General features: G+C 39.3%; 1 protein-coding gene across 1 annotated transcript in view; it reads right to left on the bottom strand.

The window, feature by feature from the left end:
- The window catches only part of ST18 (ST18 C2H2C-type zinc finger transcription factor), a 148174-nt gene that overhangs the window by 10615 nt on the left and 122803 nt on the right, over positions 1 to 14756 (bottom strand). The window contains exons 18-23 of the mRNA XM_029923786.1: positions 11556 to 11618; positions 10668 to 10736; positions 7657 to 7719; positions 7475 to 7555; positions 6077 to 6298; positions 1149 to 1237 (exon numbers count right to left, since the gene is read on the bottom strand). Coding sequence (XP_029779646.1) covers positions 1149 to 1237; positions 6077 to 6298; positions 7475 to 7555; positions 7657 to 7719; positions 10668 to 10736; positions 11556 to 11618 — 587 coding nt within the window. The remainder of the gene's footprint in view (positions 1 to 1148; positions 1238 to 6076; positions 6299 to 7474; positions 7556 to 7656; positions 7720 to 10667; positions 10737 to 11555; positions 11619 to 14756) is intronic.

The following is a 14756-nucleotide window of genomic DNA, read 5'->3' on the forward strand; positions in this document are numbered from 1 at the left end:
GGCGAGCATCCGCGCCCCCAGCACTTCTGTTCCTCCTCCAGGGGCACGCTGACCCCTTCGAGGAAGGAAGAAGGTCCCCAAGGGGCCACTTGAAGTAACACACCTGACGGCAGATGAAAGCCTCAGCAGGGAAAGAGGAAGCTCAAAAGTCTTCCCCTCCTTTTAAGACATCATACACAGGGGCGCTGGGTGGCTCAGTTGGTCAAGCATCTGACTTTGGCTCAGGTCATGATTTCATGGCTCGTGGGTTTGGGCCCTGCATTGGGCTCTGTGCTGACAGCTCAGAGCCTGCTTCTGATTCTGTTTCCCTCTCTCTGCCTCGCCTGTGCTCACGCTCTGCCTCTCTCTCTCAAAAATAAATCAATATTAAAAGTATTTTTCTTAATCACACACAAGTTAAAAAGACTGAGCAGTGCTTTTGAAGAAATAAAGTAACGATCAGTCCACTTCAGTTATGTGCCAAAGACACGATCAAATAAATCTCCGATGCAAACACTGTTGTTTTGTCATTGTTTCCTGAGGCTTTAGAATGATGTTCTAAGGAAACAACATGTGGTTGAGATAATATTGATGACAAATCTTGGGAAAAGGGCTAAAGAATCAAAGCGCTTCAAGGATCCCAAGATAGAGCTCAGAAACCGCATCTATTAACTTTGATACTGAGGAACTGCATTGACACTAAGGAAATATAGATACAGATTTGGATATGAATTTAAATCATCCAGATTCGCCATAAAAATATTATTCTGAGAACAAAATTTGAACATTCAAAGATAGATGCCAGGAACTGTATTTCTTGAAATTTGATGGAAGATGTGCTCCAGGAACACACATACACGTGCACACGCATGCTAGTGCAAAAGCTGTCGTTTTGAGCCCTGGGGAACAAAAGTTCACCCAGTGTTTCCTTATCCCTTGAATAGCATTGCTTCATTTTCCGTTGAAGATCCTTACTAAGAAGGAAGAAAAAAACCCAAGAAATTATTTTTTAGATGAAGTTATAGTTTTAGTTCAAATTCAAGAAAAGCTTCCTTCTTGTATGTTAAAACTGCACTTCCCATGTGGAGAATAATTTGGCCGGAGGATGCACAGGGGAGGTCCAGCTGAGACCCAGGCGGGGACGGTGGGCGTCGGCTCTGTGCTCTTACCGCCTGTTGCTTTGAGCTTGATGGTCATCAGCTCCTCAGAGACCTTGCCCTTTTTGATGGCTTGTGCATTTAGAGGACATCCAGATAAGCTGTGAACATGAAAATTATACCAATGTGTGAAATACATATTATTTCTCCCTTTTCACATGTATTACTTCTTACAGAAATTAAAATTTTGTATTCCCACTTACTGTCTTTGCATGCCTACTAATTACATTATAATCTGCAGTCTCTTTGTAGAAATAACATGTAATATGTATGAAAATAAAAGCTAAGGCCCTCAAATAATGTAATAGTGTTTTGTGCTTTGACTTAAAATACAAATAGCTACTGCTGATACTCTCATTTAATTAATTTTGTTAAAGTTACTATTCTGCATTCATGTAAGTGCCCTTTTTTGTAGTGGTTCCTTTATTTTCTATAAATGTAAAATTGTACATGTGTACTACAAAAAAGAATTGTTCCAAATTAGTCAACATTCCATGAATAATAAAGAGAATCTAGGTCTTCCTGTTTTTTATATATTGTAGTCTGATTTTTACAGAATGGCTCAAATCCAAATCCAAAATAATATGACCCCAAAATAATAAAGTAAACAAGACATCATATACCATTTGGACATGAGAATGTTTCTAATTTATTCTCTTTTAAAACTTCAATTTTCATTAAAAAATCTCTATCCCGAGAGGAGACTAAAATAAAGCACTATCATGTATTCACAGGCGCCCCCTAGGGGCAGTGTGTATTCCTGCAGTGGGGCTTACCCCTTTTCCTTACTAACTAGCTTCTTCCCCTGCGCCTCCTTTCTGTACTGTCACCTGTTTTATTTAAACTGCTCCAAATGATAATGACAACACTGAACAGAACTCGGGTTCTATAGTCCATGCTATAACAACAACTTTTGTTGTTTTAAGCAACGATTAATTAGTTTTGCAATTTTGCTGTATTTTTAGAGATATGATTTTTGAATAACATTAAAAATGATCACGATCATCCATCTCAAGTATTTCCCCCCCAGGTTTTTGGTTACAATCCATATATGAAATAATCATTTTCTATTTGAACATTAGGACACTTGGCAAAGTGAAAAAAAATATTTCTGAAGCAAAGGCCTTATTGTTTGTTAAATGAATGTATTTTTAAATGAATTCTAAGTCATTCTATATGAAGATTCTATGGAATATAAAAATAATAGATATATAATGTTACATATAAAGAGAAGGCCGTGTGGTTTGCTAAAATTTGCAAAGCTATGAAAACTTAGCACAGGAAAAGAAAATAATGAAAGAGCACAAACAGAATCATGAACTGGATTTTCCTGTTTTGTAAGTTGCTCGCTGTAAAATGTGGCCTATATGCTTCATTATCTTTTTTTCCCTGAAAAGTTTGTACGTCTGTCTTATTTGATGTCATGTGCTGTGTTCTCAGAAAACTGTCACGAACAAGATTAATATTTCGTGGGTAAGGTGGATTTCGAACGTGACCTGTAGTGCGTCCACTTGTGATGAAATGCTAATGACTTTTAATAGCTCAGGAAAACTCTGACTCTCGCCTCTGAACAATCGGCTTTGTTCCAGCCACAGGGCAACAAATGCCCGGTTGTAACAGCGGTGAGGAGAGTTAATGACGCGTCCACAGCTATGTGACTTAGAACTAGAGCATACAGGAAGTTATGAAAGTGAGGATACGGTTGCAAAATGTCTCTTGATATTTTGTATTTTCCAATGTAGTTATATCTTCCAGGGTGTAAGACAGATCTTAAATTTTAAAAAGTGGGATAGGAAAAGATGATAAACAGTTGTTTTCCTATTTGAGGATGAACACGCCCTCAACGGGCTTTCCACCTGCCAGGAAAGGCAGAGGCTGCTTGGGGCATCTCTGTTGCGGTTTGGGCTCCATGTTGCAAAAGCAGGAAAAATGGCAGGTCAAAATTCTATTACATGTCAGGGCAATTTTAACCTCTATATTCATCTACCTTGTTAAAGTGACATAGCGGCTGATACAATTTATGTGGACATCGCTGTTGATATTAAAACTCTCAAACAAACTACAAAGGCACTAAACATGTCATAGAAGTTCTGGCTCTGAAGCTACAACATCCATCTTGTGTGTGTGAGTGTGTGTGTGTGAGTGTGTTTGTGTGTGTGATTTAATATAAAATCATTTGTCTTCCCAGACTGCTATTTTTTTCAAAGGACAAGTTTGTCAAGCAAGACTTAAAGCAAGGTTTTAAAATTTAGTCTGTAAATAGTATACTGATGTAAATGCACGGGCCAAATTGTTTTCAGCCGTCCTCTAAAGTAAATGTTGTAATCATTCCTGCTTTGTGGAATGTTAGAATGAGAAAAATGACAGGATTTACCTTAGAGAGTGGCTGAGGCAAAGCCGTGTGCGTGAGGCTGGCACTCGGGAAGACCGAGCGCCGCGGAGGCTCAGGGCAGGGGCTCTGCTGTCGGGACGCTCCCTGTAAGGGCGATTCCTGAACTCCCCTGTCCTCTTTGCTCAATGGGAGATAATTGCACTACCTCCGTAGCTCGCAGGGTTTTGTAAAGGATTAAAGGAATAAAGCACGTAAGGTACTTACAACGGTGTTCTCTACTGGAACAGAGCGTGCCCTGAATAGATGTTCGCTACTGTCAGCGAGTGGAGAGGCCACCAAACAGCCTCAGGGATTTGAGGGTCAAATACAGGATATATAAAAGTGTATCGTAGGTTAAAATGTGCTATTTCAGCATAGGTCATTCTTACTTTAATGAATTATTAATGAATTATTGCATACATATATATAGATGTCAATATAGTTTTTATGAAAGGGAAAGGGATTCGTTTGGGTCAAACACCATTATGTGCCGGGCTGGAAGCTAGGTGGGTTTTCTATTACACTATTTCATTAAATTCTATGTATGGTAAAGAGAAGCATTCCACTTTAAAGAGAATACCCCAAAGTAAACTCAGTCTCTTGAACCCTTTAAGTAGCAAGAGAACTTTCCAGTGAAGAAGAGTGAAATCTGAATTATTCACTTGTCTCAACACTTATTTATTTTCTTTTTCCTAAAAAATAATATCTTGGTCTTAATATTGAAGCTTATATTTTTTGACTTATAATTTCCTTTTTCTTCTTATGAAATGGGTGTATGTACACAGATACAACGCATTACAGTTTAAAGAATACTTTCAAGGTGAACACCTTCTACTGTCAAACATGAAAATAACTTTGATAATTGTCTCTCCTGCCCCCAGAGGTAACCATTGCCTGTAGGTTAATGATGACCTAGCTTTCTAAAATGCAATTTTACTACTTGTTTTTTAACTTTTTGGAAACAGAATCATGCCACACATATTCATCAGCATTTTCCCCACTCGGCATTGTGTTCTAAAATTCACTCAGGCTTCGCGTTCACTCTCACCACTGCGTGGCGGTCCCCCTATGCAGATCGCACTGTTCCCTTACGCCCTTGACTGTCAGCGGGCATGGGGGTGGTTCCCAGTTTGGACTGAGTAGAGCGATGCTCCCGTGGACATTCTCCCACACGTCTCTGGGCTCCAAGATGCAGGAGACTCTTTGAGACATAAGCCTCTCAGCTCAGTTTCCGCGTCGGTGGGCGTGTGCATTTGTTCTTTTTCAACTTGACGTCCTGAAGTGATTGGCTCTACCGATTACTCTTCTACCTCGAGTGAGGGTCCCTTTGCCCTCTATCCTCACCAAACCTTGGTGTCGTCATTTAAAACTTCATGATTTCTAAAGATAATTCTGTTGTTGCTGACCGAGGGATGTGCTCGCCATAGGACAGCATTAGTATCTCATTATCAGTGTCAACATGGATATTATGGAGTCCATGATAAGAAAGTAACGCTACTTTGCAGTTAATATGCCGTGAGGCACACCTGATTTGGGACTGTCATTCCTGAATATGAAATAACGATTCAAACTCAGAACAATGTGTGCTGTTGTGAACATGACCGTGCATTTGAAAATCAAAAAAATAAACCACTTAAAACATTTAGGTTTTCTCAATAAGCAGATGTGGCTATGTGTCCACTCAGAACAGCAATTCCTGGGAGGCTTAATTCTCTAATACCATTGATAAGTATCTTTCAAATCAAACAAAATATAGAATGCCCAGCTTTCTTCAATTTGCATACGTCTCACATGCAAAGCGTCAGGGCTCACTAAGGCTGCACTGGATGTTAAATCCGCATCATGCGCGGGGCAGTGGGGGCCAGGCAGAGGACTAGACGGGCCCTCCTTGATTAGAGAATTGTGTAGTGAATCTTCTGGCGTCTTTTCTTTAGGTGGAATGTGAACCAGAAAGCTGGACGAAGATCCGTGTTCCCAACAAAGGACTCCATTGAAATCCACAACACCCAGTGATAAAGGAATTAAGCCATTGTGAAACCATAAAGGGTTTTCTAAGTCTCTTTCATCCTGTGGTATACTTAGGAGTCACTGTGTCATTCTCTTTCTGGCTGTTGGGGATGAGTCACATTCCCCCCCACCCCCGCCTCCCCCCGGCGGCAAAATAACTACAATTTGGCCTGAAATTGGGCCGGTTCACGAGAGGGAGGGACATAAATATGTAAAGAGAAAGTTTACAATTACACGACATAATAGAGTAAATATCACCACTTGAAATTGAAGCGGACCATTAAAAGACTAAACCATTAAAAAATAGCGGCCTAAGCAAATTTTAGAACACAAAAACCAAATGCAATTTCTACAGCCCTTGAAAACTATGTAGTAAATTTTCAGAGGCAGAGAGAACAGCATTTTTCGTCCTTCAAAGTCGTCAAACATCTATCTGGCAAGACTCATTGCGACATCTGAAGTGCTATGATTAATGCACCCACAGAGGGATTTCCCACCTCGACCCAAGCCACTGAGGGGATGCACTGTCACAACACAACAAAAGACAGAGAACAAACGTTACCTTCTGTGGGTGACAAAAACGTTATTTACATGGCCCAGCCCGTTGCAGCCTGGTAAGGGACAGTGTGGCAGCTCTTGTTTGTTCAGTTTCCAGGAGAGGGGGGCCCCGTTGAGAGGATTCTCCTTCTGTCTCTTGGCAGCCAGAGGACAGCCAGAGGCTGTGCGGTGCGACGTGTATTTACCTGATGTATGACCTTGGCCATCACACCCCATCACAGGACATCTGGAGAGACACAGCAGAGACATTACCAGCAGGGAGACCCCGGAAAACTCACACGAAGCACTGTAAGTAGGTGAATAAGAAGGCAGCAGAAATTTCAAACTAAATAGATGGCAAGTGGTGAAATGAAGAAGTTTGGAAAATGTCGCTATGACCAGCAAACTAGCACTGTATTAGCAGTCAAAGTGGTGTGCAGGCCCAAGCTAGGCAAGGTTCGTGCATGAGCTCATGTCGCATTCACTACAGACCCGCTGGACAGACAGCATCATTATCCTAGTTTTTAGGTGGGGCAAAGAAGACTTGTGGAGCTCAGGTAGCTTGCCACTCATTTTCCTAGACCTGGGGTCAAGTTCACACCCACACATTTTAGCTCCAACTGCATTAGCACTACCATTAGGCTGCCTCCAAACAAAGACCAAGGGTATAAAATGTTAACCACTTTGCCCTATACAACATAGCACATTGCCTGTAGAATGGGGATGGTGCTTTTTTAAATGTCCAAGTAATGCGTTCAGAAATGTAGGGCAAGAAATTTACATTTATACCTTCCTGCATATGTTATCCAAGACCTGGTAGCCTATTTCTCGGAAGGAGAATTTAATTTAGATAAAATTGGGGGCGCCTGGGTGGCTCAGTTGGTTAAGCGACCAACTTGGGCTCAGGTCATGATCTCATGGGTTCATGGGTTCAAGCTCCACATCAGGCTCTGTGCTGAGAGTTCGGACCCTGGAGCCTGCTTCAGATTCTGTGTCTCCCTCTCTCTCTGCTCCTCCCCCACTCCTGCTCTGACACTCACTCTCAAAATTAAATAAACATTAAAAAAAATAAAAAAAACCAATTTAGATAAAATTGTACCTTAATGAAAATTAAAGTTTTGGGGAGAAATGCTGCCATATTTGTTATGTTATAGCACTTCCATTAGCTCTTTTCATTAAAAAATTTGGAGAGAGTATAAATTTCCTTTTTTTTTTTTTGCATAATCAAAGAACTGTGTACACATAGCTAGAAATAAGGCAATTTTCTTGAGTTTTAAGCCCTCTGACTGCTTCTTCAAGTGACCTTGCATTTCATAGGTACCCCTTCTCCCCAAACACTCAGTTGCTTCCCAACCAATGTCCCGCCCATTTGACTAACAAGCTACTTCTGACCCCGGTGCCCCACCTCTACTGTCACACTCACTTGAGTTCAGGGTCTTCTTTTTCTTCCTTCATAGGAGTCATTTTGACACCACCTTTCCTGGCACGAGGGCAGCCGGACAAACTAAATATGCACATGACAGAGAACAAAACCAAATGACGTGATCTCACTGGCCACTGCGCAGAGTTCTGATTTCCCTGCTTGAGAGATGAAATCGGTCTTACCTTCTGTGAGAAGCGTAGTTCCCAGTTACGTGCCCAGAACCATCACAACCCGGCGTTGGACATCTAGAAAACACAGGAACAGAGCACTGGCCACGTGGTTGTGGTGGAAAGAAGGGGATCGTGACACGTTCAGGTAGAACTAAACAGAGCAAGTTGCTTTTTGTGGGACTCTTTTTTTCCTTAAATATAATGAGTTTTTGGCTAAGAATACATTTTTAAAGAATATGTTGGGGCGTCTGGGTGGCTCAGTCGGTTGACTGTCCGACTTTGGCTCAGGTCATGATCTCACGGTCCCTGGGTTCGAGCCCCACATCGGGCTCTGCGCTGACAGCTCAGAACCTGGAGCCTGTCTTTGGATTCTGTGTCCCCCTCTCTCTCTGCCCCTCCCCCACTCACACTCTGTCTTTTTCTCTCAAAAAAATAAAATAAAGACATAAAAATTAAAAAAAAGAATATGTAAAGATGTATAAGATAACCACTGTCTGATGCTTAGCAGTGTACTAGTTGTTATCCAATCTTCTTTCTTTCTTTCTTTCATTTTTTGACTTTATTTTGGGAGGAATCTGAAATTTGGCCCACAACCTACTGCTGGCCTTCTGTCTACATCATACAAAGTTTTTCTTTTTCACCTCAGAAGAAAAGTTTTCCAGATTGTTTTTGTGCACAATTTATTTTCTTTGATTTGCTCCACTATCACAATAAGCCATTACATTTGGATGGACAAGAGTGGTATGTGTGAGCTCCAGAGACCTGGCCCATTAACAAAGTTGCCAAAGAACCTAAGTCGTTTGCACCTGGTATGCTCTGCCTCATGGCCCAACTTAAATGGCCTTTTGGAAAACCTACCAATAGCTATTATCAACAATCAACCACTAAATCTGGAATGAGAAGGGGAAAAAGTGGAAGGGGAATCCAAATCTACTTGGAATGCTGAGTAGGAATAGGTTTCAAAACATACTTGAGAATACAAATTGATATAACTTCTCACCGTTTGTTACCTTTTAAAAAAAATCCCAAATACTAATGAAAACCAGAGGGCAATGCAGAATGTTTGCTTTTCTGAAGTTTGTTGTACACATTATCATTGTTACTATTCCACTGTAGGCTCATCCTGGTTCAAATTTCTACCCAAACAAGAGTTTGAAAATAATAATAATAATAGCAATATTAAATAACATAAATACCATTCCTTTCCTTAAATGCTAACCCACTGAACTTTCATGAAAATACCTTTATATCCAGTCCTGACGCAGAACACAGAGTGTAAATACTTTTTTTCTCAATGAAATTTAAAATTAGCATACATTTCAGCAAGCTAATCAGAGAAACCTGCTTTGTGTCTTTAACCAACCTTTTAAAGACAGAATTTCTATTCTATATTGTGAGAGAAGATTGAAAGCTGGTCTTTTTTTTATTAACAGTTGTAGGAAAATAGTGGTTTCCTAGCATACTGCAATTATAGAAAACTCTGTGCAAATGACCTTGTTTTGGAATTCTACGTGAGTATCTAAACAAGAGGTCAATGAAATGTCTCCTTTTCTTTTTCATACAGAAAAAAACCCAAAAATGTTATTAATTATCAGATGGTTGTACAAAACATGTAAATACTGAATATTGCTATAGAACTTCTCGACCTACATGTTTTCAATATATTCTCAACATTTTTTTTCTAGAAATAATGATCAGAGGAAATACTTAAGAGAACCCATAGTTATGATTAAAGCATGGAAACTTAGACATTTACAACAACTGAGTAAGGCTGAATAAAAGTACTAAGTAAGAGAAGTCTGATTACTCTCTCTTTTCACTGACATTTCTCTCTTTTCAATCTGTTAATTATTTCTCAACATAACATTCTTACATTTCAGTCTAGAAACATGCCAATCTATATAGCATGATTTCCAGAATCTATACCAACATAATCAACTGGACTTCACATACTGAAAATGAGAAAAGTTGCACATTTCATAGTTCACTTTACTACTTCCTGTACTAAAATTCCCCAGTTTTATATCTGTTTAATATCACCTCTTTGTTCATAAATTTGTCTTTTGTAATTTTTAGAGAGAGAATTTAAAATAAGTTAGAGAATAGAAAGACCAACAAAATAAAGAAAAAAGACTATCTGCAATTTTACTTGTGATTTCGCTGTCAAATGTGTTTTGACTATTTATACATTGTCTTGTCACTAGACTTGGTAGCACTCATGCTTCTTAAAATATTATTATTTGTAAATGAGTTTCATGAATTTTGTTTAATGTTATTCCTTATCATTTTCTAAAGTTATGCCCTGTTATATTTTGAAAGGGCATAAGGTAGAGTATGACTTTTTATTATTCTACATATAATATAACAAGATGTGAAAATTAACAAGTGAGGAGTTTGTGTTTAAACAATTTTTAAAACTGTTTATTTATTTTGTAAGAATGTACCCCTGGTCCAAAGTAACTATGTTTTAAAAAATTGGGGGAACAAGTGAGGAGTTTGGAATAAAAGAAGAGTACACAAAATAAAATCATTAAGTAGACGTTAATAAAAATGTGATTTTGAGATCTTGTAGACGAGGTTGAAATGAGCCAGAATTGTTCTGAGCTCCCCAAACTGAAAGACATCTAAGATTCAAAATTCCCATAAGGCAAAATATTATGCAGTTTACTTAAAATTAGATGATGAAAGTACTTTGCCACACCTTCGTAGGTCTGATTTAGTACATACATTCTGAAATCAATAGAAAAAAGTATTATGTTTAATGATTACACTGTTACATTTAAAAGTATTATGTATTAAAAAAATAAAAATATTACAGAAAAAATCTCCCTAACAAGCAAATTAACTAAATTAAATTATAGGGAGTTGGTTTTAACCATTTCAACTTTTTGGTGAGAGTGCATTGGTTATAATTTCATTAGGTGTGGTTTACTACTTGTCAGTAAAGACCCCCATGGGTCTTAAATGAGGGGAGACCTAACTCAGTGGATGAAAAGCAAGAAGACCATGCCTCCAATACTTACTTAAGCTCCTGAGAGTTAGCAGCCATGAGGGATTTAAGAGTCTTGTCTGCTAAAGGACATCCAGAAACACTAAAGAGGGAGGAAGGAAACAAAAATAAAACACGCCACACTGAAATGCACAGATCAAACTCAGATGGCATCCTGAGTTTGTGAATATATGCTAAATTGACTGGTGACCGAGGACTGGGAAAAATATAACCAGGTTTGAATCTGACTTTGCCACCCTAACTGGTCTGGGCTTGTGGGCACCTCAGTTATTTCTCACAGACTCAGGTTTGCTATCAAATGAAGGGCTTTAACCCAATAAGACTCTCTAACTCTAGAATTCAGTGATGCAATGGTTACTGATGTGGAGGTCGTTTCCATTGCACACGGAGGTGTGGGGGCTTACAGGTTTAAGCCAGTGCCCAAAGGGAAAGCAAAGCACATCAATGAGGAAGGTAAGTGAAAAGATTAAACCCAGCTTTTTTGTGTTGTTTAATCTAATACCTTGACCTTTTACTTGCCCAGGGCTGAGAATGCCACATCCCACAAGGTGATTGGCCAACCCAAGTTACTGCCTTACCTTGGTTTCACTTGAGTCCTAAAGCTAGGTAGAACCAAAGCCCTGGCATAATCTCTAGCTTTCGGTTTATGATGTGCACAATAGGACCGGAAAACCATTATTTTTGCCCCAGAATCATGATTTCTATACCATATAAATAAAAAGCCAGAAAATCTAACTTAGCTTTATTTCTGAAAAAACCAAAAACCAAAAACCAAAAAACATAAAAAACCCTAATACCCCTAACCCCAACTAACTCATTCTTCAATTCAGGATCCAGATACTATCTAATGGGTAAGAATAAGTCTTTACACTGGAATAAGATGTCGTAGGTTCTTGGGTACCTGCGGTGGGATGCATAGTTTCCTGTGACGTGGCCACTCCCATCACATCCCGGTGTTGGACAGCTGAGTCAAAAAATACAGAATTAACGTAAAGTGCTCTTCACAGAGTCATTTGCTGTGTCTATAGGTTACAAGGCAGTGTCTGTTTTCAAGATCAGTTAGCACAGTGCTGGACATGCAGGAGCTAGTGAATGAAGAGTTTATGTTCTGTAGGAACCAGTAGACTAGCTAAAGGAAGGCCGGCAAGATCTGAAGGTATTCGTTTTCAATATCACATTAATTCTCTGACTAGAACCATGTAGGAAAGTGATACGAAAATATATGCCCTAATTATGTTATGAGTCAGCAACCAATGATGTTTTATTTCTTGGAAACTATAAATGTCATAAGCCCGTGCTTTATAATGAGGATGGCTCTTGGGAATACTGGCACCAATTATATATCAGATTTTAGAAAGGGATTTTTGTGAGTTTTTAAGGGAAGGGCATCAGAGTAACTTCATATACATTTCAGAAACTGCCTGAAAGAGAAAAATCTTTGAATACACTACATATACTGGAAAGGTAAGCTGACGATTTAGATGGGAAAGTTGCTGACAATACAGAAACAGATAAGAAACTTAGTTACTAAAGCTTGGGATAACACAGACAATTGTTAGTTAACAACTGAAGCAGAAAGGTCCCCAGGCCACCTGCCAAAGCCTGGTCTGGGCTGCTGTGCCCCATTTAATCTCAGGAGCTGGTCACATTCCGTGCATCTTATGTGTGTTTTAGAAATAACATAAGAGGGTTTCTTTCTATAGTTAATAGATTCCTTGGTTTCTCAGTCATTTACTTTCCTCTGATGCTGCTCAGAGGTCACTCATGTGGAGTAAGCAGATTGACCCCAGCCTACTCAGTGCTATTTATGTTGGTGTTAATCAGAGGAAAAATCAGTTATGTCATTCAGACTTCTGGTTCTTTCTAACATGCTGCCTAATGTGAAGGCTCACCCATATGTGTAGAACACAGAGTTTACCTCTTGAAGAGACATGTATAAATAAATTGCCAATATCTAAGATTTTCTGAAATACTACCTTTTAAGGTTTTTTTTTCATGTGAGCTACTTTCTAATCATTTTCAGGTAATCTAAAGAAACTATAAGAGTTAGATCATCTCCATCTCTCAGGGAGATGTTTGATTTGAGGGGCTTGATCTAAGCTGAATTGCCTAGCTCTTCCCCCATCGCTTTCCCTAGATGGGCTATCAGAAAGGAAAAGGTAGAAGCCATACATATATGTAAACAAGTGAAGCAAAAAAAAAAAAAAGAACAATGAATAACATTTAAGCTGAGTTATCTTGCAAGGGCCATCCACCCACTAAAGGAAGAAACGATCTTTTCTGAACACCATGTAACTGGAATATTCGGAGAGTGAGAGATGTGTTGTAATTGCCTGGGAATCCCCACTGTATTTGCATGCTGGGTGGCATTGTGTTTATTTTATTTTATTTCTATTTTCAAATTACTCCTGTTGATACTGCCAGGAGAGGCAAAGAAGTGCCAATGATTTTTACATCAATCAGCTATAAATTATTTAGGAGGTCAAATAATAAACTATGAATTTAATTAGCAGCTAATTACTTTTTTTAAGTCTGGTGGTAGAAAGAGCTCAAAGATAAAGAAAGGATTGGAGAAGGCCCTGTTGTGGGAAAAGCTTTTGTTTCAGATTCTGATAGCTGCCTTATATTACAAATCTTCAGGGGCGCCTGGGCAGCTCAGTTGGTTAAGCATCTGACTCTGGCTCAGGTCATGATCTTGTGGTTTGTGGATTCGAGCCCCACGTTGGGCTCTGTGCTGACAGTTCAGAGCCTGGAGCCTGCTTAGGATTCTGTGTCTCCCTCTCTGCTCCTCCCCCAGTTGTGCTCTGTCTGTCTCTCAAAAATAAACATTTAAAAATTTAAAACAGAACAAAACAAAACAAAACAAAACACCAGATCTTCAATGAAAAATCTTACCCAGTAACATGTGCCTGTACTAGTTGGGTGAAACCTTCTCGAAAGTTTGCAAATGAAAGTATTAGCCTTAGAGAAAGGAAACAAGCTAGTTCCTTAGTAAGTGGCCCTCAAACGCTAATCAACATTAAAAAATTCTATTTTGCGGGGCACCTGGGTAGCTCAGTTGGTTAAGTATCCAACTCTTGATATAGGCTCAGGTCATGATCTTAGTTGTGAGATACAGCCCCACTCAGGTTCCAAGCCCAGCGGGAGTCTGCTGGGATTCTCCTTCTCCATCTCTCTCTGCCCCTCTGCTGCTCTCCGTCTTGCTTTCTCTCAAAAAATAAATAAACATTAAAAATAATCCTGTTTGGGGGCATATAGGTGGCTCAGTCAGTTAAGCCTCTGACTCTTGATTTTGGCTCAGGTAATGATGTCACAGTTTGTGAGTTCGAGCCCCTCATTGGGCTCTGTGCTAACAGTGTGGAACCTGCTTGGGATTCTCTCTCTCTCTCTTCCCCTGCTCTTTGTTCTTCCCACACGTGTGCTCTCTTTCTCCCTCCTTCTCTCAAAATAAATAAATAAAATTTAAAAAGTATTATTTTGCAAAGTGTCTGTTAAGTAATTAAGGTACATTTATTTGTTAGAAACATAAAGCAAAACAAATTTTAAAAAGGATGGAACTATCTCAAAGCTAGAACAAACTATCTTAAAATTCATATGGAACCACAAAAAACTCCAAATAGCCAAGGTAATATTGAAGAAAAAAACCAAAACGGGGGGCATCACAATCCCAGACTTTAGCCTCTACTACAAAGCTGTCAGCATCAAAACAGTATGGTATTGGCACAAAAACAGACAAATGGACCAATGGAGTAGAATAGAGAACCCAGAACTGGACCCACAAGTATATGCCAATTAATCTTTGACAAAGCAGGAAAGAGTATCCAATGGAAAAAAGACAGCCTCTTCAACAGGTGGTGTTGGGAGAGCTGGACAGCAACATGTAGAAAAATGAAATTAGACCACTTTCTTACACCATTCACAAAAATAAACTAAAAATGGATAAAGGATCTGAATGTGAGACAGGAAACCATCAAAACCCTAGAGGAGAAAGCAGAAAAAAAACTCCTTGACCTCAACAGCAGCAATTTCTTCTTAAGCACATCCCCAGAGGCAAGGGAATCAAGAACAAAAATGAACTACTGGGACCTCATCAAGATAAAAA

Source organism: Suricata suricatta, chromosome 15, assembly GCF_006229205.1.
Source record: "Suricata suricatta isolate VVHF042 chromosome 15, meerkat_22Aug2017_6uvM2_HiC, whole genome shotgun sequence".
Taxonomy (NCBI): Eukaryota; Metazoa; Chordata; class Mammalia; order Carnivora; family Herpestidae; genus Suricata; species Suricata suricatta.